General features: G+C 38.1%; 2 protein-coding genes and 1 long non-coding RNA gene across 3 annotated transcripts; all 3 read left to right on the top strand.

Annotated features, from left to right (window-relative positions):
- Window positions 1–545: 545 nt before the first annotated feature.
- Window positions 546–11,932, top strand: LOC128372786 (uncharacterized). The gene is made up of 3 exons (XR_008322917.1): window positions 546–600; window positions 4,700–5,393; window positions 11,920–11,932. It is a non-coding gene; the product is annotated as an uncharacterized LOC128372786 (long non-coding RNA).
- A 10-nt stretch (window positions 11,933–11,942) lies between these two features.
- LOC128366873 (uncharacterized) lies at window positions 11,943–12,677 on the top strand. The gene has a single exon (XM_053327642.1). The coding sequence runs from the start codon at window positions 11,943–11,945 to the stop codon at window positions 12,675–12,677; it is 735 nt and encodes a 244-aa protein (XP_053183617.1).
- Window positions 12,678–12,848: 171 nt separating this feature from the next.
- On the top strand, window positions 12,849–18,687 carry LOC128366863 (C-type lectin domain family 9 member A-like). The gene is made up of 5 exons (XM_053327634.1): window positions 12,849–12,933; window positions 16,011–16,145; window positions 16,278–16,439; window positions 18,356–18,495; window positions 18,580–18,687. Exons 1-5 carry the CDS (start codon window positions 12,849–12,851, stop codon window positions 18,685–18,687), a joined length of 630 nt encoding a protein of 209 aa, XP_053183609.1.
- Window positions 18,688–23,455: the final 4,768 nt, after the last annotated feature.

Below are 23,455 nucleotides of genomic sequence, written 5' to 3'. Positions count from 1 at the left end.
ATTTCCTGAACGGCATACCATTTTATATATATATGTATATGTATGTATGTATATATGTATGTGTGTATATATACGGTATATATATGTATATATGTATGTATATATATATATATATATGCTCTGTGCAGGATCCTGCAAGACCACACAGTATTTCAGTGATCGCACAATATTTCAACAATGTTTACAGCTTTAGCAGTAGCAGCAGAAGCCATCAGGTAAGTGTTATTTTAATAAACTCCTGGTGTACTTACAAACTTTTCAATGCATGGATTTATGAGTTAAGACCCTATTTGTACTACTGTAGAAGTTTGATAACAATCCAGACATTATTAGTGGGGTCATTTACCAGATACACTGGTGGTCCCGTTAGCTCCTGTACTAAGACATTCAGCTGATGGCCCTACTCCATTATTTTGCGACCAAATGAAAATAAAAGGCTGAGGCGCTGATTAGATAGACCTCATGGTGCATATGACGTTAAGTCGAAATTACGCTGAACCATTGCTTAAAAACGTATTCTTTGTATCTGCAGAATCCGAACCAGAGAACCCAGAGATACACTATACTGAGGTCCAAATACGTGATAACAGCTGTGGCCAGGTTTGTACTTGCAAGCACAAATACACCTTAGGTAATGTTTGATGATGATCCTGTACCTGAGCAATCATAACAGTAACAATATTTGCGTAACTATCCCACAAAGTAAATACATCATGTCTGCTGAAATTCTTATGGCTTCACAGGTGGCGTCACACATATCATAACTTACATGTCTGTCATACAAGAAACATATTATTCTATTGTGATTTTCAGTTATTTATGAACTGTTATGATGTCAGATATCTATGTTAAACATCATAATGTACTCATATTCCTGATTGCATTTCAGCTCAAAGGTGTGCAGATGTATTAGATGAGTTGATATTTCGAGTAAAGAACAAGAAGAAGTAGTGGAATATACAAGAATGAAGACTAAATAAATAGCAGCAATTCAATAGAAAAAAAAGGATCTGGTTAATCACAACAGAGTGAGCTTCTCAGGAGGGGGACCATAGACAGGAGCTAATATGGCCTATGGATAAACTATCATGCTAAGGTATTCCAGTAAAGCCCCAGAATGAAAATTACAGATCTGGATGATACATAAAATATCCTCTTTAATCTGTTTCACTGGAAATTACAAACTGGTAAATAAGACACACCTTTGTTACATTGTTTTCATTTAAAAGTGGAGTGCAGAGAAATGCAGAGAGAGATTGGATCTGGATTTGGTTATTGGTCTGTGAAGGGCCGTCCACATGAAGAACAATAACTATAGCAATAACTATAAAGATAACAATGTGAGCATCCACACTTATGAACTACAACGTCCTGTAAACAGCTGTGTTAAGCACATGCTGCACATTCCCGCTGTGTCAGCAGCTAATGAAAATAGATATTGATGAGTTGTTTGTGCTGTGTGTTTTACAGAGAAATAAAAAGATAAAAGTATTTCAGACACTAGTTACTGTGATGTTTCAGTATACAGACCAAACTGATGTTGAAGAGCAGTGTGTAAAAACACAAAGATGAACAGCTTTTATTGAGCTGTGGCAGCGACACACAGTAACTTTGTTTTTCCACTGGATGGAACAGAGCAGTGTTTCTCAACCGGTGGGGGGGGCGCGAGCGGGCGCGAGTAGGCAACAGGATGGAGGGAAAAATCATAAAAATTAAAAAAAAATCATTAAACACAAATCGCGAAAATCCCCATGTCGAAAATGCAAGTGGTTGGACTACTACAACACAGAAACAAATCAACCAGACAGTTTCATGTATTTTGAGCCTGTGACGCGATATCACGTAACCGCTAGCCTACTATAAAAAAGCCTGCACACCCGCGAACTCTGTCACTCACTACTAGTCTCTTGCCAAGTTCGCTTGTGCCATTTTTCGCTAGTATATTTGTTATCACTCTTGATATCAGCCTTTACCAAACCAAAAGTCTTTTTAAAGACTAAAACCCACAAATAGTCTTTTTAAAGACTAAAACCTGCCCTCGCTACTTTTTTTTTTAACTGGCGTGCACTTTGTTTGGTAGCTTACCCCTCTGACTTAGCCCACACCGTTTTGCAACATACACACCATAGATACACACACACACGACACTCACTCACTGACTCACTAAAGTTACAATCTGTCTTCAAATTAAATATTTTATTAAAAAATTGTATTGCCTGCAAAACACTTGCATTAAAGAACGTCCAAGTCCCGTCTGTTAACTTCAGTCCCCGTCCGATTGTCTCTCAGCATAGCCTCACAGTCGCATCCAAATTATAATTAGCCAACAAAGATGGATAGGTTTCTAGTGAGGACCAACAAGGCAACAGACCCACCGCCAGCTGTAAAAAAGCTTCGAAGGTATGATGAATCCTACCTGCAATTTGGTTTTACGGTCACGGCTGATCTGAGACCTCAGTGTGTCGTGTGTGCTGAGGTGCTGGCAAACGACAGCATGAAGCCCTGCAAGCTTAAAAGACACCTCGAAACGAAACATGCTGCCATTAAAGACAAGCCGACTATTTTAAACGAAAGCTTGATGGCCTCCATCAGCAACAGGCATCCATTTCAGTCCACAGCACTGTGTCGAAACAGTGTTTGGAGGCATCGTATGTAGTGGCCAAAAGAATCGCTAAACTGGGTAAACCGCATACAATGTTAGGAGATAGTGCAGCAGCCAAACTTGGGGCAGTCCCACTCTCCAATGATACAGTCGCAAGGAGAATATCAGACATGTCAAACGACATCAGAGAGCAACTTGTACAGTTTATCAATCAGAGTCCTTACTATGCGCTGCAGCTGGACGAATCAACTGATGTCGCTGGACAGGCACAGCTCCTCGCATATGTCCGATATCTGCGCGACAAGGCCATTGAGGAAGATGTTCTGTTTTGTCGGCCTCTTAAATCGCACACCACAGGAGAAGCTATATTTGAAGTCATTAATGGGTTTGTGCGTGAAAATGGTCTGGCTTGGGACCGATGCGTTGGCCTATGCACGGATGGTGCACGGGCAATGACGGGCCGCGAGCGTGGCCTAGCTGCTCGCGTTCAACAAGTAGCTCCACTTGCGAAATGGACACACTGTATGGTCCATCGCGAAGCATTAGCTGCCAAAAAAATGTCGGTTCTGTTTGACTCCGTGCTGAACCAATCCGTGAAAATGATAAATCTGATCAAATCACGGCCACTAAACTCTCGCTTGTTTGGGGTCCTCTGCCAGGAGATGGGGTCAGGGCACGAACAGCTGCTCCTGCACACTGAAGTTCGCTGGCTCTCCAGGGGCCGGGTGTTACAGCGGTTATATGAGCTACGAGCGGAGGTGAAGTGTTTTTTGACAGAAATCAAATCAGATCTGGCTAAGCATCTGGATGACACCATGTGGCTTGCGTCCCTGGCCTATCTGGTCGATATATTTGACCGTTTGAACGGCCTCAACTTGTCTTTGCAAGGCCGCGAAACTCATATTTTGCTCCTCGCGGACAGAGTGAACACCTTCACACAAAAAAATGACCTCTGGCATGGCCGCATCAGTCGAGGGAACTGCGACATGTTCCCCAGCCTTGCAGACTTTATCACTGATGCAGGCACGTCACACGATTTCACCTCTTTATTTCAGTCAGCGTCTGAGCACCTGTCTGCAATGAGACAACAATTTGCGACGTATTTCAAAGAGGATTATCGCTCTTTCACGTGGGTTCGAGATCCATTTGTGTGCACAGCAAACGAGCTGTCAATTGACATGCAGGAACAGCTTATTGAGCTGAAGAGTGACAGTAGGCTGAAGGAACGTTTCACCTCCTGCCCTCTTTCGTCATTCTGGGCAGCATTGATGCAGGAATACCCTCAACTCTGTGACGTCGCATTGAAGATTCTCCTCCCTTTCGCGTCGACATATTTGTGTGAGGCAGGCTTCTCGAAAATGACTGCACTCAAAACGAAATACCGGAATCGTGCACAAATTAAGGATGATTTGAGGCTATGTTTATCAGACATTGCACCAAGAATTGAGGATCTTTGCAAGGCAAAGCAGGCTCAGGTCTCACATTAACATCGCCTACCTCCCGGTTATAACAATAGCCTAGTAATGATAATAGGCCTATGATAATAATAATAATAATAATAATAATGCCTGCAAGCTCACATTAGAAGTCTGGTGCTACTGCTAGTTATAACAATAGCCTAGTAATGATGATAGGCCTACCTGATGATTATAATAATAATAATAATAATTATAATAATAATAATAATTATAATAATAATAGGCTAATAATAATAATAATAGTGTGGGCCTAAAAATAACAAATCTATTATTTTATATATCTATCTATCTATCTATCTATGCAAGGTGGTGTAGTGGGGTTGGGGCCGCGAGGGAGGGTGACACCGGGAGGAGGGGGGGCCCCAACTGCAATGAACCAGCTTTGGGGGGGCCCAGCTTGCAAAAGGTTGAGAACCTCTGGAACAGAGGATGATGCTTTGTTTGACTCTGGGACTGACACAGAGTCTGGGGAGAGTGAGCTTGGTGAGCTTGGTGAGACTGTGCACAGTGACAGCTCTGATGACCGTTAATCATTAACCCAACACACTGTATCAGGTGAGAGGGTCAGAGCTAACTGTTAGCATACTATAGCTCACCTCCTGTGTGTTTGTTCTTCCAGGGAGGGAGCTCACCAGATTCCTCAGGAACAGTGGATCGCTCCAATCTGCAAACAGTGTATGATAAACTGGAGGCTCATCGCATCCTGCCACAAACAGACACAACAGGGAATGGTTCAGAACAACATTACAGCAACTGCTGAACAAATCACTGAAATATTTGTATGGAAATGAGTCAATTGAATCAGCAGATTGAACTTGAATTTGAAGGTGTCCTCAAAAAAGTGTCCAGACTTGTTTTTGGGTCTTTCAGACTAAACTGCCTAGGCCCTTACAAAATAACCAGACGAAGTTGGCCTTGGTCCTGGATTGCTGAAAGTCATCTCACAGCTGTTTGGCAAGTACAACACATTTCATTATCACATTTCAAACACACCACATGACACGAGGAGAAAATGTGAAGGTCTCGTGTCCATTTCAGTTTGTTGTAATTATTTTCTTCTTTTAATTGTATTCATTTTAGCTCTATTTTGTTTAGCTTTGTATGTATTGCATTTATTTGCTAGTGAATGCAAGAGTACCAAACTGCTGACAAAATGGCAGACATAGATGCAGACATTTTTACCTCTGCCTCCGCACCTGACAGGAAGTCATGTGACATTAGCAGCAGACGTTTGACGTTAGAGAGGAGGGAGAGAAAGGATAGGAGAGAGAAGCACATTGAAATAGAGAGGGAGGAGGAGAAAGGACCATAAAGTAGTAGACAGATTTAAAACATCATTTCATATATGGGTCAGTAACAAATAAGGATTGGCAAGATGAGCAATTCAAAAATATGTTAAAAATAGTTTTAAAAGCAGTATCAGGTTTGTTAAAATGTACATTTAGTATTTTGTTGGTTTTATATAATTTGAAATGACATTTGCACCATTTTTTACCAAAAGTAAGACTGAATGCTGCTGAAAATGTCAAATGTTGTAACCACAAAAGAATGATAAGTATTCAATATTTTGTCCACCTACAGTGTATTTAAGTGGACTTATACTAATAATTAGTATATTAAAGAAACGTTTTTGGAGTATTTCTACATTTAAATTTTAAAGCAGCCAATATTGAGCAGGATATATCCTAAAAATAACATTTTTTTCTAAATTTGTGACAAATGATGCCAAATTTGTTATAAATCATAGTTGTGTTTTGCTAAAAGTAGATTATAGTTATTCCACATTTTAGTTCTCATTTATTTTCCTGTATATAATCAGATTTTTATGATAAAATACTGGTTACACCAATTGACACTGGCTTACATGATGTCATTGACCTATATATATCTCTCTCTCTATATATATATATCTGAAGTTAATTCACTAAGTCTTTGGAAAGTTTCCAATTCTTTTAAATGTGTCATGTAATGTTTTAAATCAATTTATAGAATTAATTCAGCTTTCTGAACAAACACGAAGAAGACGAACATCTGCTCTAAAAGACACATTCCTGTCAGTTGCAGAAGCAGAGGTAGAGATGTCTTTGTCTATGTCTGCCATGTTGTCTGCAGTTAGGTCCTCACTGAATGGTTGCTGTGTTCTAATGTCATATATTTCATACTCTGTGGGACAAACATTTCCAACAAATAAATAGACTGTATATGGAAGAGTTAGTGTTGGAGGAGCTGTGTATTCAAGATTATCAAGCACATTATAGATGCTACTGCTGTTTGGATCTATCTAATTAATTTAAAGTAATGGCTGCAAAATATAACACCAAATTAAACTCAGGCTTGATTTATGTATGTATGTATGTACGTGTATGTACTGTATATTGCTATTTTGTATATCTTTTTTTATATGTTGTTTTTGTTTTGTTTTTTCTTCTTTCACACATTCAAAATAAAATAATCTAATCTAATCTAAATCTAAATAGTTTCTGAAGAGGAGGAAACCACATAGAAATGACCAGTTACCTTTTAGATTCTGTTGATAAGTGGAAGCAGGAACCTCACTGTGGGAAACATTCACTTCGCTACTTATAGATCATCCCCAGGTGTTTCCATTATATGGCATACGTCTTTATTTTCTAGAAAATCCCTGAAGGGACCCCAGATATTGTAAAAGGTTGATTGCTTACCCCTGATTGCACATGTCATCTTTTCCCAGGGCAGAGTTGTTGTTAATTCTGAAATCTATTTATCTATCCATGGCCTATCCAACTCCTTCCAAGTTACTGCAATGACTCTTTTGGCCAACAACAAGCCACATTCTAGAAATAATCAATGTTGCTGTCATATGTTGCAGTTAGCTGGGTAAATCCAATTACAAAAATTCTCTCTCAAGTCAAAGTGCGCCAGAATCTCAAACAAATAGGACCATTCAACTCTGTCAAAGGCTTTTTCAGCGTCCAGTGACAGCAGCGTAGTATATGGCGTCCTTTTTTGGCAATAAAAAATACATATTCAAAATCCTTCTGACATTATGGAAGCCTTGTCTGCCATGAATAAAATCATTCTGATCCCATCCCTCTCAGTTATCTTGGGTATTATTTCAATCCTCCTCGCTAAAATCTTACAACATATTTTTAAATCTGAGTTTAGAAGACTGATTGTATTCACATTTATTATTTGGTTTACCTGCCTTCAGGAGCAGGGTTTATCTGCTATTTATTCCGCTTAAAGAATCTTCTTTTCTTTTTTTATCAAGTGTACTTCGGAGATGCCTTTGAAGATGTAATTATACATCATATAATGACAATAAAGACTATTCTGTCAGTATATTTTAGAATGACTAAATAAATTCATTAGAAACAGGGTGGAGGTTTCTGGCACAACTTCACCTACTTATAAGATGCATGGAGAAGGAAAAAAGTCATATGCATTTCAGTTTCAGTCGCCTTCATAAGGGTCATAAATTAATTAATTAAAAACAAAAATCCAACCATTTCAAGTTAATAAAAAGGTTAAAAAAGAAGACTGACTAATACAACTTATGTCTATGTAAGAACGTACATTTAGACTTACAGACATGTCAGTGAAAGATATGAAGCAAAACAACTCCATTTATTAACTATTGCCCTATAATCATTGTGTGTGCAACATCACACTACTGAGCAATGAAGTTCTTCACAGACTGGCACCTGGGCTTTTCACAATACTTGTTTTTAAGTACTTTTGTCATGGCTCACATCATGGACTGTACATTTTGTATTTGAGTTGAAATGTGTATATATTGTATATTATATTGATGTGATTGACCCAGTCATATGTGTAGTCCAATATATTCAACATACTACACAGTACACTGTTTATTCAGTGCATGTTTAGTATGCCTAACCCTAATCTTAGTACAGCCCCAGTTCTAATCATGAACCAATTTTTAATCCTTTCAAACCTGCTTTAAACTATTTTTAATGGGGGTGTACATAACTTGTTTTCCTGAACATGCACTTAGATTGACATTGATTGACCCTGAAACCAGGTCAGAGGTGATTTATAACCTTGACCAGCTAACATTTGAAGAAGTTGATTAACAGCAACATTAGAAGATACTGTAAATGGGACTGTTAAATAAAAGGAAATTACAAAATATATATTTTTAACTATAGCAACACAGTAAATTATATATGTTAAATCACTAATATGTGAGTTTCTGGAGACTCTGATGAATGTAAACCCTCTCTTTAGAATATCTGTATCTAAAGATACTAATTGCTCCACTATAGCTAGTGGCTAACTTTGTCTGTCTGCTGTTTGGTTGGTGAAGTAAGCATGCAGTGGCCTGGTTACTAAACATGAACTGCCTGCTGTTAACTGAGAATGATGCTGTTGTGAGTTGTGAGACTGACCACAACAGTTCAGTCACAGGCTGTAAAAACCAAAATACTGAAATAACAGATGCATTGGCTGATTCTCCTGTTTTTGTTATCCTGTTTTATCTGTTTTATTGTGTTTTTATATTACCATGTATACCCTGTCCTAATGCATTTGATGTATTATGTGAAGCACTTTATATTGCTGTGTTGCTAAAATAAACTGACCGTACCTTAATATTTTTCTGTGTCATAGTTTATTTTACATTACACAGCATTGCACATTTGATTCACTGTTGTATTCATATTCATACTATTGGTGTCTTGTTACCTTGTAGATAAACCTCATGACTATAATCATCTACATCTAGATGTTTATGTACAAGGTCCTTTCTCTCAAAGATGTGTCCTCACAGATTGGACATTACAGCTTCTTTCTCACAGACATACTGTAGATACTGAGTACAGGACCCACTACTCCATGACTGAACCCTCCAGCTAGAATTAAAACTGTGAAAAGATGCACATGTTGGAGTCCTGGAGTACATTGATTGGTGTCCATACTGCCAGTACCTACAGAGAAAGTAATCCCAGTTCCATGGAAAAAGAAAACAATATTAGTCAAAAACCTAGTGAGTAAATTGTAAGACAGACACATCTTACACAAGTGACTTTGTAAACAAGGACTGTGGTTAGACTGTTAGGTGACAGTGAATACGTCATTTTTCTTCTATAGTGTGCTTCTTTTTATTTAAATGTTTTTCTCTGTACACTTTAACACTTACGTGGTTCTAGGTGAGCTTCCATCAGTCCACATCCAGTTACTTTGGCCAGACAATCGTCTCAAACCGATCCAAAACTTCAAAGTTCCAAACTTATTCAGAAACACCTTAGGAAATGTTTAGTGTTAAAGGTTAAACTTCATCATTACACTGAAATGCATACATTAGTGTGTCTGTAACCTCACCATTTCAGTATACAGACTGGATGGAACAGAGGATGATGCTTTGTTTGACTCTGGGACTGACACAGAGTCTGGGGAGAGTGAGCTTGGTGAGACTGTGCACAGTGACAGCTCTGATGACCGTTAACCATTAACCCAACACACTGTATCAGGTGTAATGTGTGTGTCTTGATTGTGTTTCAAATAAAAGTAAATTGAAAAAGTTTCGGAGTATAAACATAAATGAATAGCCACTGTTGCAGTCAAATAAACCAATCTTTAATAGAAAAGCATTTTTCCCAGCATGACACCCCGCAAAACAGAATGTGTATTATACACCGGTTTTTACCATAGCTGCATGAAAATATCATTCATCAGCCAAGCAGGCCATTTCATTCTGTGACTCCAATTATATGAACAGCTTATGAAAGAGGAAGATTAATGTAGGTTAGTTCTGCAGTGGGAGTTTTTTTTGTTGTTGTCTTTATTCCTCAGTTCTCATTATTCTTCAGTTCACTTAAGAGTCAGCTTAATATTTACAGAGCTAACTGTTAGCATACTATAGCTCACCTCCTGCTTGTTTGTTCCTCCAGGGAGGGAGCTCACCAGATTCATCAGGAACTGTTGATCGCTCCAATCTGATAACAGTGCGAGGCCGACAGGTGTCGTGCCAAAAAGTGATCGTCTGCCAGAATCTGATTTGCGGTCGCGGGAGCGCGCACAGCAGCCCGTTGAGCGGTAGCGCTATAAAACGTCTGATTTTCTTTGGATTAAACGGTCATAATATGCATATACACACAACTATACGTCCGCAATTATAGCAAAGGTATGTGTCTTATAAAGTTTAACGTTTGTTACGTAATTATCACAACTGTGACCAAAAGAAGTGTAGTTTGTAGCGAAATAAGGCATGTAACTCTGTATTTTGGACCCAACAACTTCATCACATGGTATTTTACTGAAGATGACACCTGTTGAGATGGGACAGAATATCATGTCAAAAAGTAGGCCTATGTGTATTATTTATTATTATATGATCAGTGTGAATAGAACAGCCAGAGCTACAGTATACTGAGGATACAGTGTGTGTACTGACATGACTGTAGAGCTGATGGTGCTGCTGTCTCAGTGTCTCTCTTTCTCTCTCTCTTCATGCAAGTCCAAGTGATGAAAACAGCAACAGAACTCCAAAACACCACCATGGGAATCAGGAACAACCATGAATGTGTCTCTCTGTAAATTGTCAGAAACATTTCACATGAACATCAGTGAAACACACTGAAACATCATGTTACATTGAGGATATGAACTTCTGGAATTTAAAGATTGATTCTCACTTGTGCCTAACCCTAACCCGTCTGTGTTGTTCCAGCTGATGGTGCTGCTGTCACAGTGTCTCTGCTTCTCTCTCTCTCTTCATGCAGGTTAAAGTGATAAAAGCAGCAACAGAACTCCAAAACACCAACACATGTTTCGTTCTTTTGTTTATAATCTTTTGTGAATATATTTCTTACAATTTTGACAAGGTGCCCAATAAAATGGTTTAAATGGTTCAAGCACTGGAGAGTTCCCAGCAGCTGGGAGAAGACATGCTTGTAATCTGAAACAGGTGGAGCAGTTTGCAAAAGAAGAATGGTCCAAATTTCCAGTAGAAAGAAGAAACAAGGTTACAGGAAGTGATTGTTTTCAGTAATGTTTTTTGTTCCAATGAAAACAAGAGGAATGAATTTGTGAATACCAAAACATTTGTAATTGCAATCATTTTCTGAGAGAGGTGGTGTATGTTAGTTGTTTCTGCACTTTTTGTGATATTTGTATGATATTCAGTTCAGTATGCAGTTGGTTCAATCATGATTTAAGCATTGTATAAATTCTGCCACCAGGTGATGCTGTAGAGTCAGTAAGAAACGAGTTGTGAAAACGTGGAGAGAACTACAGTCTATGGGAGAGAAGAACAAAACTGTTTAGTGCTCTACACAGCATGACAGTAGCACCTAGTTTTCATAGACATACATATATATGTATATATGTATATGCTTTATTTAACAGCCGAGGAAACATACTTGTGTACTTTCAAGCTTTGTAAAAGTGTTTCACATGTTGTAATTTCCTGGCCACTGTAATTAATAAACCGAAGACACAGAAACAAAATTATATTACAAAGATGAATCTTACTACTTTATTTTTCAATTTCATCTAAAAATGGCAGTGGTATTGTTTTCTTTTTCATGTATATGATGGAGTCACATCCTGCCACCTGTAACATCCTCCCTCCATCCACACATCATCCTCAATCAATCAATCTTTGTTTGTATAGCGCCAAATCACAACAAAGTTATCTCAAGGCACTTTACACATAGAGCAGGTTCTAAACCGAACTCTTCAGGTTTTAATTTTAAAGAGACCCAACATTCCCACATGAGCAAGCACTTGGCGACAGTGGCGAGAAAAAACTCCCTTTTTAACAGGAAGAAACCTCAGAACCAGACTCAGAGTGGGCGGACATCTGCCTCGACCGGTTGGGATAGAAAGGAGAGAGAGGAAGGATAGGAGAGAGAAGTACAATGAATCCTCACTTTCATCCTCACATCATCCACACTTCATCCTCACACCATTCACACATCATCCTCACTTCATATCCTCACACCATCCTCACTTCATCCTCACACCATCCTCACACCATCCTCACACCATCCTCACACCATCCTCACATCATCCTCACACCATCCACACACCATCTTCACATCATCCTCACTTCATATTCTTACACCATCCTCACTTCATCCTCACTTCATCCTCACTTCATCCTCACACCATCCACACACCATTCACACATCATCCTTACACCATCCACACACCATCCTCACACCATCCTCACTTCATCCTTACACCATCCTCACATCATCCTTACACCATCCACACATCATCCTCACTTCATCCCCACATCATCCTCACACCATCCACACACCATTCACACATCATCCTCCCACCATCCACACACCATCCTCACACCATCCTCACTTCATCCTTACACCATCCTCACATCATCCTTACACCATCCTCACTTCATCCACACTTCATCCTCACACCATTCACACATCATCCTCACACCATCCACACACCATCCTCACACCATCCTCACTTCATCCACACACCATCATCACACCATCCTCACTTCATTCTCACACCATCCACACGTCATCCTCACTTCATCCTCACACCATCCTCACACCGTCCACACATCATCGTCACATCATTCTCACTTCAGAATATCACGTCAAAAAGATTTCGAACACTAACGCTTTGACCAGAATGACCAGATTATAAGGAACAGAAACCTCTACCTAACTCTCCTTGTGCCTTCTACCAATATTTACGTCATCAGACATTCACCTGTAAACACTCCATCCAGCTCTATCCATCTGAAAACACCGACAACTAACTGTAAGCAGACAGAAGGAGCTGTTCTGATGGACCTAGATGAAGAGATCTATATCAATATCGAAGAGCTGCGTGACACCATTAGCACTAAACACAAAGGACCAGAGAACAATGGTAAGCCTGTAAATTTACCATAGTGTATTATACTGGAATATGAACTTTGATATATCTTTTGAATAGCAGTCATGAAAACATTGGTAGAAATCTGACACAAGAATAAATAACTACTACATACTACTTTCACCTATATATTCAGTTTTGAGTTATGTAGATGTCAGAACCAGCTTTTTTATGGTCTGGAATTGATTAATTGACTAATATTAATAACAAGAAACAGAACAGTCACTTTCACTGACACCTTGTGCATAGGTAGACTCTGACACTGTTGAGTGATAGTCTGAAATTCCATCTTTGATTTGTTCACTCATGAAAAGCTTTGAAACCAGTGAGATTTTTGATCTCGTAAAATGGTTTTTGAAGAAAAAAAAAAGCTTTTCAGAATGACTTTCTTTGCCTTTTTTACGTGATTTCTGATGCAGATTCGAATCAAATCAAACATTTCTTTTTAGCTGAGACACTTATCCCACCTATATTTCTGTACTTCTTCTGAATGAGGAACTGAGATATAAAAAGACAATCTGTCTGTTCAGTATTTATTGGTGATGTTCAGGTCACACATTCAGTAGCTGTAATGTGGCCAGACAGCACGCACACTGACCGTGAATTTTTACAGTATCCTTACCGCTGCACATCTGTCCACATTATTTACAGCATGGACATTTGAAGTGGTTTTGGTGTTTTCATTTGGCTCATGTTTTGAGATACTTTAACTACTGATATAAATTTGAGAAAGAGGCAAGCAATTCAAAATGTCAACCATAAGTAACAAATGTGTTTTTGTCAATTTGGTATCCTATCCATTAATTACCAATAGGAGCAAATATGGACACATTATACTGAGGTAATTTTGCCCATACATGTTTAATTTTCTGCATTCTGCATTAAACAGAACCTCAGGATTTTTCAACGCTTATATTAATGTTGTCATCAAAGAATATTGTTCATTATTCTGATATTTGCTCTGCAGAAAAACATAAAACTCAAAACGATTGATGATATATAAGTGAAATATCGCAGTATATAACAGATGGTTTCTATATGACTTGAACACCTTTCTTTCAATGATCAAAACCGTACAAACACTGTAGATATTGCAACTAAGAAAATGAGCAAACTGACTTGTCTGGGTTATAATGTGGGATCTCTGAGATATACATCCTTTTACATTTCGCTCAATGTAACATTATAAATCATTTAGTTTGTTTAAAAAAAAAATTCAAGGTATTTTCATATCTACACACTCTCTCAAGTGTGCAGTTACCTTTTCATGTCATGCATTTTGTACTATATGTACACCATACTTATGGTGTATAGTGGTATGGTCTTTAACATTTAGTTGATTTCTGCACATTATATTTAATACTTTGAATCAAAAGCTTTCTTTCATTTGTCTGACAGATTTTTTTTAGATTATGTCTGCACTATTCTCTCATTTCGTCACATAATTATGGTAAGAAATGTCATTTTTATCTACAGATGGAGGACAAATTAAAGGAAAAACATCAGGTGTCTTAGCAAGTTGTTGGCATTGATTCTAAAGTGTGTAAACCCTACTGGAGGGATCATTTGGTGTTTTGATGAGTGTGCTGTCTAATGTTGATCCAAAATCTGTCATAGGTTTTCAGGTGTTAGGTTGAGATGTGGTGACTGTGAAGGCCATAGCATATGATTCACATCATTTTCATACTCATCAAACCATTTACTGGCCTCTTGTGTCTTATGGATGGAGGCATTGTAATACTGGAAGAACTCCTATCAGGATCCAACATTTTCATCCTAGGATAAAGGTGATCACTCAGACCATGGCAGAAAAAATGCCCGCACAGTATAACAGAGCCCCTCACTGTAGGAGTCAAGAGTTCCGTTTCCAATAAGGAAGTTCTGGGTAAAATTTAGGAGGTGGGAACTTTACAGGAACATCCTCTCACTTGGTCCTCTCAGCTGTTGTGTCTGCATTGTAGAGTAGGACCTTGATAGGACCCACTGGACTCTGAAGGTGACAAAATCATTCTGCAACAGTTTTGATCGTTGCGTAATGGTTGTGTGACAGTTTTGACCATGACGTCACGAAGGTGACGCACCAAAAGCATAACAATTCAATCAGCACCGAGTCAACCTCAGGCCCCACCCAGGATTTTTTTGGGGCTGCGTGGAGTACATACATCGAGACAGGGACTCATTTTGCCCATGTAAAAGTTCCAGGAGATTGTCCTTCAGGGGCGGTTCCTGCTGTGGAAACACACACCAACGATCACAGCCCCGTAAAATTACCCCAAAGTTCCTGCAGTGGAAATGGCCCTAAGCGTTCAGACCTGTACCATTCTCTTGGTGTATGCCACACATACCCTGACCCACTTGTTGACAATGTGGTGAAGGATGACTCATCTGACTTTTTTTGCACATCTCTGTGCACCAGTGTGTGTGGTTTTTGCACCACCAAACTCAAAAGTGCATTCATCTTTGTAATGAGTTGTTTATGCAGTGCAACCCTGCTATAACATAACATCCCTTTGTATGCAATTGTCAATGGATGTTCTTGCTGACACAGTGTGATCATGTTCTGCACTGACATTCTCAGTCACCTGAGGCAGGGTTGCTCTTCTGCTTTTTCTTACATATCACAGTAATGCATGAGCATCACTGTCATCAAACGTGTGTTGTCCCACCACAATTTCTGTCTTTCCAATAGATCTAAATGCAGATGTCACTTTAGTCATTGTTCCTATTGAAACATAAGCCATTTGAGCAGTGTTCCATTCCCCAACCATCAACCCTCTTTCAAAGTCACTTACATCATTTCCTCTTTGCATCTTGATACACAATCAGCATTGTTATACCTGCCACAGAGCATGATTGGATGTTAACCCTTACATAGTGTTCGTATTCTCAGTCATTATGTTTCTCCACATATTCAGGTTTTTTCTTTAATTTGTCCTCCCTCTGTAAATTGGCTGGTAAGTAGCTCTTATGTAATTTTAACATCTAAGATTGAATTGATGAGTTACAATTCTGTGTGGTTAACGCTCTGACAGTTACATATAACTTCCTTACGCAAACTTGTACACCTGCAGAAACCAAACATGTGAGAGCAGACTTTGTGGCTGGAGATGAAACTGAAACCTGCTCATCTTACAAAGTGGCTACAGTGTGTGTGGGGCTGCTGTGTTTCGTGCTGCTGACCACTGTCATAGCAGTCAGTGTACAATGTGAGTGTTCAAATTGAGAAAAGGTGAAGTTGAGCATGTAAGAAACAGTAGGTCAAACAGTTCTGTTTTTTATAAAAAAAATTGTGACATGTATAATGTATCTGTGTTCTGCTCCTTTTTCTTTCCTGTCAGATGACAAAGACTATAATCAACTGTCCAGAGACCTGGCCAACCACACAGCAGAGAATGAGCAGCTTCTGCTCAGATACCATAACCTGACAGAGGAGAGAGATCACCTAAAAGACACTTTCAAGAGTACAGAACTTAAGCTGGACAATGCCATGAAGAAAATTGGTGAGGATTCATCTCATATAGATGACCTATATCATATACTATGTGAGAAATGCTGTTATAATAGGAGAAGGCCAAGCTAGAGGAAATATTATAGAATTGAAAATTCCCAGCTTTAGTTCCTTTTCAGATGAAGATTTGACACAATGGATAATATAACAAGCTTTTAAAATACAACACATTGTTAAAGGTGAAACCAGTGGTTTACAACCTTTGCTTCAGCTTTAGTTGGATTATTGCTGGACCTTTACTTGTAATAGAGTATTTTACATAGCTGCATTGGTATTTTTACATCAGTAAAGGATATTAGGACTCCTTCCACCACTGGGTGGGCTCTGATAATGTTGGTCTGTCAGGCAGGCGGTTGATCCAAACAGAAATATCTCACTGTGAAATTTGATATGCATGGTGCCCAGAGGATGAACCCTTCAGACTCTGGTCCACCATGAGGTTCTGAATGAAATATCTTGACAGCTATTGCATGGATTACCATGAAATTTAGTGCAAACATATATGATCCCCCGAGGATGGAACTGCAGTTATTCTAGTGGCAACATTTTAATTTGTTCAGTGGCTTGGTTTATGGCCTGTATGAATTACATTCCCATTAGCCTCAGCTGTACTCAACGGTAGATTTTTAATATCTCTGAACATTCTTTGCCTTCTTACATGGTTTCTGTTACAAATCAGATTGAACATCAGATTAAATCTCCTTTTTAAAACTGAGATTTGTAAAACATGTTTTCAGATCTGTGGTTCTATTGGATGATAACACATCAAGAGAATGAAGAAGTGAGAGTAGACAAAGACTATTAGCTGTCTTTTTCAGGTCACACATTCAGCAGTTGACGCCACCTCATGAGGAAGTAAAACCATAAGCTGTTTTAAACTTAACCCATTAATATACGTGACACATTGTCATTTGACTGTATTTTCTGCAGAATTCATGTGTAATTTCATCTTTAATATTTACAACATGGATATTTTGAGTATTTCCAGTGTGAAATTGACATCTCAGTCATATGTTGCTGTAAATGATTTATCCTATCAAATTTTGGCATGCTAAGAAGAAGAAGATTGTAACCATTATACCTGCATAACATCAGCATGTGAGCATTGCTATTTTGAGACTGTTAGTTTGGCTCAAAGCACCACAGCGTCTATATTGCCAAGCAATAAGCTTGGCTTTAGACTTTTTCTCTGGGCACCTTCTGAGGCATCATTAATTGTAAAGATGCACTGATCTGATTGGGTATCTGTGCAGATACGACAGATATTCAAGTTGAGCAGTAGCTACCAGACATGACTGATCAACACTGAATGTGGTTTCTTTGGCCTCAGCCATCATCTAATAATGTTACTACACATAAAAAGGTTCCCAGTAAGTTCTATGCACTGGTATCCTGGCTGGCTCCTCAGTGTCAGCAGATATCAGCAAAGAAGAAATGGACTGTTGCATCAGTAGTTCTCTTATTTGGTCAATATGTACATTATAGTGACTATTAGACTCAGTTAAGTCAATTAAAAGATAAAAAATTATAAAAAGGTAAAATATAGTTTTTGTTGGTAGAGTAAATATTGTTCGTATGGCTCACTTCTACCTACCCAATGAATATATCATCTCTGCACAGTGTGATAATAATTCTTCAAATTGTAAATGAGCTGCCATAAGTGTTAAATGTTTCTAGAGAATAGACAGACATAGACACACCTATAATATTAAGTTGGACTGTGACTGAAGTCCATCAAGTGGAGAAGACCTTTTCTCAAGAGAACAGCTTACTACACATTTATTCCATGAATAGTTTATCACTTCTTTCACTGTCAGCTTGAGACGAGATGTGGAAGTAGCTCCACACAGCTGCTACATGTTTATTACCTCACATATTCCATAAAGTGAACTATGTGTGTTTCCTCAGGATCATGCCCTGATGGATGGAGTCTGTTTGGCTGCAGTTGTTACTATTTGTCCAGAGAAGTGGCAACTTGGGATAACAGTAGACAGCAGTGTTTGAAAAGAGGAGCAGACCTGGTGATCATTAACAGCCAAAAAGAAATGGTGAGGTTACAAACACACTAATGTGTGCATTTGAGTGTAATGAAGTAAATTAAGTTTAACCTTTAACACTAAACATTTCCTAAGGTGTTTCTGAATAAGTTTGGAACTTTGAAGTTTTGGATCGGTTTGAGACGATTGTCTGGCCAAAGTAACTGGATGTGGACTGATGCAAGCTCACCTAGAACCACGTAAGTGTTAAAGTGTACAGAGAAAAACATTTAAATAAAAAGAAGCACACTATAGAAGAAAAATGACGTATTCACTGTCACCTAACAGTCTAACCACAGTCCTTGTTTACAGAGTCACTTGTGTAAGATGTGTCTGTCTTACAATTTACTCACTAGGTTTTTGACTAATATTGTTTTCTTTTTCCATGGAACTGGGATTACTTTCTCTGTAGGTACTGGCAGTATGGACACCAATCAATGTACTTCAGGGCTCCGACATGTGCATCTTTTAACAGCTTTAACTCTAGCTGGAGGGTTCAGTCATGGAGTAGTGAGTCCTGTACTCAGTATCTACAGTATGTCTGTGAGAAAGAAACTGTAATGTCTAATCTGTGAGGACACATCTTTGAGAGAAAGGACCTTGTACATAAACATCTAGATGTAGATGATTATAGTCATGAGGTTTATCTACAAGGTAACAAGACACCAATAGTATGAATATGAATACAACAGTGAATCAAATGTGCAATGCTGTGTAATGTAAAATAAACTATGACACAGAAAAATATTAAGGTACGGTCAGTTTATTTTAGCAACACAGCAATATAAAGTGCTTCACATAATACATCAAATGCATTAGGACAGGGTATACATGGTAATATAAAAGCACATTAAAACACAATAAAACAGATAAAACAGGATAACAAAAACAGGAGAATCAGCCAATGCGGATGTTCCCCTCAGCCCTACAGACATTTTTTGCATCTGTTATTTCAGTATTTTGGTTTTTACAGCCTGTGACTGAACAGTTGTGGTCAGTCTCACAACTCACAACAGCATCATTTTCAGTTAACAGCAGGCAGTTCATGTTTAGTAACCAGGCCACTGCATGCTTACTTCACAAACCAAACAGCAGACAGACAAAGTTAGCCACTAGCTATAGTGGAGCAATTAGTATCTTTAGATACAGATATTCTAAAGAGAGGGTTTACATTCATCAGAGTCTCCAGAAACTCACATATTAGTGATTTAACATATATAATTTACTGTGTTGCTATAGTTAAAAATATATATTTTGTAATTTCCTTTTATTTAACAGTCCCATTTACAGTATCTTCTAATGTTGCTGTTAATCAACTTCTTCAAATGTTAGCTGGTCAAGGTTATAAATCACCTCTGACCTGGTTTCAGGGTCAATCAATAAGTGTATGTTCAGGAAAACAAGTTATGTACACCCCCATTAAAAATAGTTTAAAGCAGGTTTGAAAGGATTAAAAATTGGTTCATGATTAGAACTGGGGCTGTACTAAGATTAGGGTTAGGTATACTAAACATGCACTGAATAAACAGTGTACTGTGTAGTATGTTGAATATATTGGACTACACATATGACTGGGTCAATCACATCAATATAATATACAATATATACACATTTCAACTCAAATACAAAATGTACAGTCCATGATGTGAGCCATGACAAAAGTACTTAAAAACAAGTATTGTGAAAAGCCCAGGTGCCAGTCTGTGAAGAACTTCATTGCTCAGTAGTGTGATGTTGCACACACAATGATTATAGGGCAATAGTTAATAAATGGAGTTGTTTTGCTTCATATCTTTCACTGACATGTCTGTAAGTCTAAATGTACGTTCTTACATAGACATAAGTTGTATTAGTCAGTCTTCTTTTTTAACCTTTTTATTAACTTGAAATGGTTGGATTTTTGTTTTTAATTAATTAATTTATGACCCTTATGAAGGCGACTGAAACTGAAATGCATGACTTTTTTCCTTCTCCATGCATCTTATAAGTAGGTGAAGTTGTGCCAGAAACCTCCACCCTGTTTCTAATGAATTTATTTAGTCATTCTAAAATATACTGACAGAATAGTCTTTATTGTCATTATATGATGTATAATTACATCTTCAAAGGCATCGCCGAAGTACACTTGATAAAAAAAGAAAAGAAGATTCTTTAAGCGGAATAAATAGCAGATAAACCCTGCTCCTGAAGGCAGGTAAACCAAATAATAAATGTGAATACAATCAGTCTTCTAAACTCAGATTTAAAAATATGTTGTAAGATTTTAGCGAGGAGGATTGAAATAATACCCAAGATAACTGAGAGGGATGGGATCAGAATGATTTTATTCATGGCAGACAAGGCTTCCATAATGTCAGAAGGATTTTGAATATGTATTTTTTATTGCCAAAAGAAGGACACCATATACTACGCTGCTGTCACTGGACGCTGAAAAAGCCTTTGACAGAGTTGACTGGTCCTATTTGTTTGAGATTCTGGAGCACTTTGACTTGAGAGAGAATTTTTGTAATTGGATTTACCCAGCTAACTGCAACATATGACAGCAACATTGATTATTACTAGAATGTGGCTTGTTGTTGGCCAAAAGAGTCATTGCAGTAACTTGAAAGGAATTGGATAGGCCATGGATAGATAAATAGATTTCAGAATTAACAACAACTCTGCCCTGGGAAAAGATGACATGTGCAATCAGGGGTAAGCAATCAACCTTTTACAACATCTGGGGTCCCTTCAGGGATTTTCTAGCAAATAAAGACATATGCCATATCCTGGGGATGATCTATAAGTAGCCCTCTGCACTTCACCTGGACAAGATGTTTGTTATTTGATGTAAAATGATCGGATACCAATTCAACCTAATATTGTCCTCAACCAGCATATGTGTAATGTATTCATGTGAGTGTGTATAAGTACACACAGTCTTTTTCTCTTTTTCTTATTGTGTATGTATTTAAGTTTTTTTCTTTCTTTCTGTAATTTACTTTGTTCATCTGGGTGTTTTTCTGTACCTTGTTTAATCTTCAGGAGTATTATGTTCTGGTGGTTATGTGTGTTAAACTGTTCTGAAAACAAATAAATATGTTGTTGGTCATACTTGTGGTTAAGGCTAATAGCTAATGAGATAAGTTTAATGTTAACAGCATTAAACAGAAAACAGTGAATAATAGTGCAACCTTAATCTGTCATTAGGGGGCAGAAGTCACTAACTGTCAGGTAGCCATGTACTGTAGCTTGAGGTGAGAATATATTGGCACCTTCCTCTTCCTGTTAATAAAAGCCCTTTTCTGTTACAAAACAAACAGTAGATGCAGAACAGGTGGTTGACAGGGGACAAAGAGAACTGAGTACATCGTGCTGAAGGAAAATCAATTGAAATGTTGAACTAATGAATGTTTCCCACAGTGAGGTTCCTGCTTCCACTTATCAATAGAATCTAAAAGGTAACTGGTCATTTCTATGTGGTTTCCTCTTCAGAAACTATTTAGATTTAGATTAGATTAGATTATTTTATTTCGAATATGTGAAAGAAGAAAAAACAAAACAAAAACAACATATAAAAAAAGATATACAAAATAGCAATATACAGTACATACACGTACATACATACATACATAAATCAAGCCTGAGTTTAATTTGGTGTTATATTTTGCAGCCATTACTTTAAATTAATTAGATAGATCCAAACAGCACAGTAGCATCTATAATGTGATGCTTGATATTCTTGAATACACAACTCCTCCAACACTAACTCTTCCATATACAGTCTATTTATTTGTTGGAAATGTTTGTCCCACAGAGTATGAAATATATGACATTAGAACACAGCAACCATTCAGTGAGGAGGACCTAACTGCAGACAACATGGCAGACATAGACAAAGACATCTCTACCTCTGCTTCTGCAACTGACAAGAATGTGTATTTTGGAGCAGATGTTCGTCTTCTTTGTGTTTGTTCAGAAAGCTGAATTAATTCTATAAATTGATTTAAAACATTACATGACACTTTTAAAAGAATTGGAAACTTTCCAAAGACTTAAGTCTTAAATATATACATAGAGATAATGAAATGATGTTTTAAATCTGTCTACTACTTTATGGTCCTTTCTCCTCCTCCTCCTCTATTTCAATGTGCTTCTCTCTCCTATCCTTTCTCTCTGTCCTCTCTAACATCAAACGTCCGCTGCTAATGTCACATGACTTCCTGTCAGGTGCGGAGGCAGAGTTAAAAATGTCTGCATCTATGTCTGCCATTTTGTCAGCAGTTTGGTACTCTTGGATTCACTAGCAAATAAATGCAATACATACAAAGCTAAAGAAAATAGAGCTAAAATGAATACAATTAAAAGAAGAAAATAATTACAACAAACTGAAATGGACACGAGACCTTCACATTTTCTCCTCGTGTCATGTGGTGTGTTTGAAATGTGATAATGAAATGTGTTGTACTTGCCAAACAGCTGTGAGATGACTTTCAGCAATCCAGGACCAAGGCCAACTTCGTCTGGTTATTTTGTAAGGGCCTAGGCAGTTTAGTCTGAAAACTAAACAACAAGTCTGGACACTTTTTTAAGGACCACTTCAAATTCAAGTTCAATCTGCTGATTCAAGCAGGTCCACACAAATATTTCAGTGATGTGTTCAGCAGTTGCTGTAATGTTGGTCTGAACCATTCCCTGTTGTGTCTGTTTGTGGCAGGATGCGATGAGCCTCCAGTTTATCATACACTGTTAGCAGATTGGAGCGATCAACAGTTCCTGAGGAATCTGGTGAGCTCCCTCCCTGGAGGAACAAACACACAGGAGGTGAGCTACAGTATGAAGAATGTGAGGGAGGGAAGTGTTTTTACAGGAAACCTGACCTGGGGGAGGACCTGGCAGACTCCAGAGAGAGAAAGAATAATTCCTGGATGTGTACTTAAAAGTGAGGAAAGTCCCTGACAACACACAGATACAAGGCTCTTTCTGCTTCAAC

Source organism: Scomber japonicus, chromosome 2, assembly GCF_027409825.1.
Source record: "Scomber japonicus isolate fScoJap1 chromosome 2, fScoJap1.pri, whole genome shotgun sequence".
NCBI classification, from domain to species: domain Eukaryota; kingdom Metazoa; phylum Chordata; class Actinopteri; order Scombriformes; family Scombridae; genus Scomber; species Scomber japonicus.
Note: the sequence above shows the minus strand (reverse complement) of the source record. Positions and strands in the feature narration are given on the sequence as shown.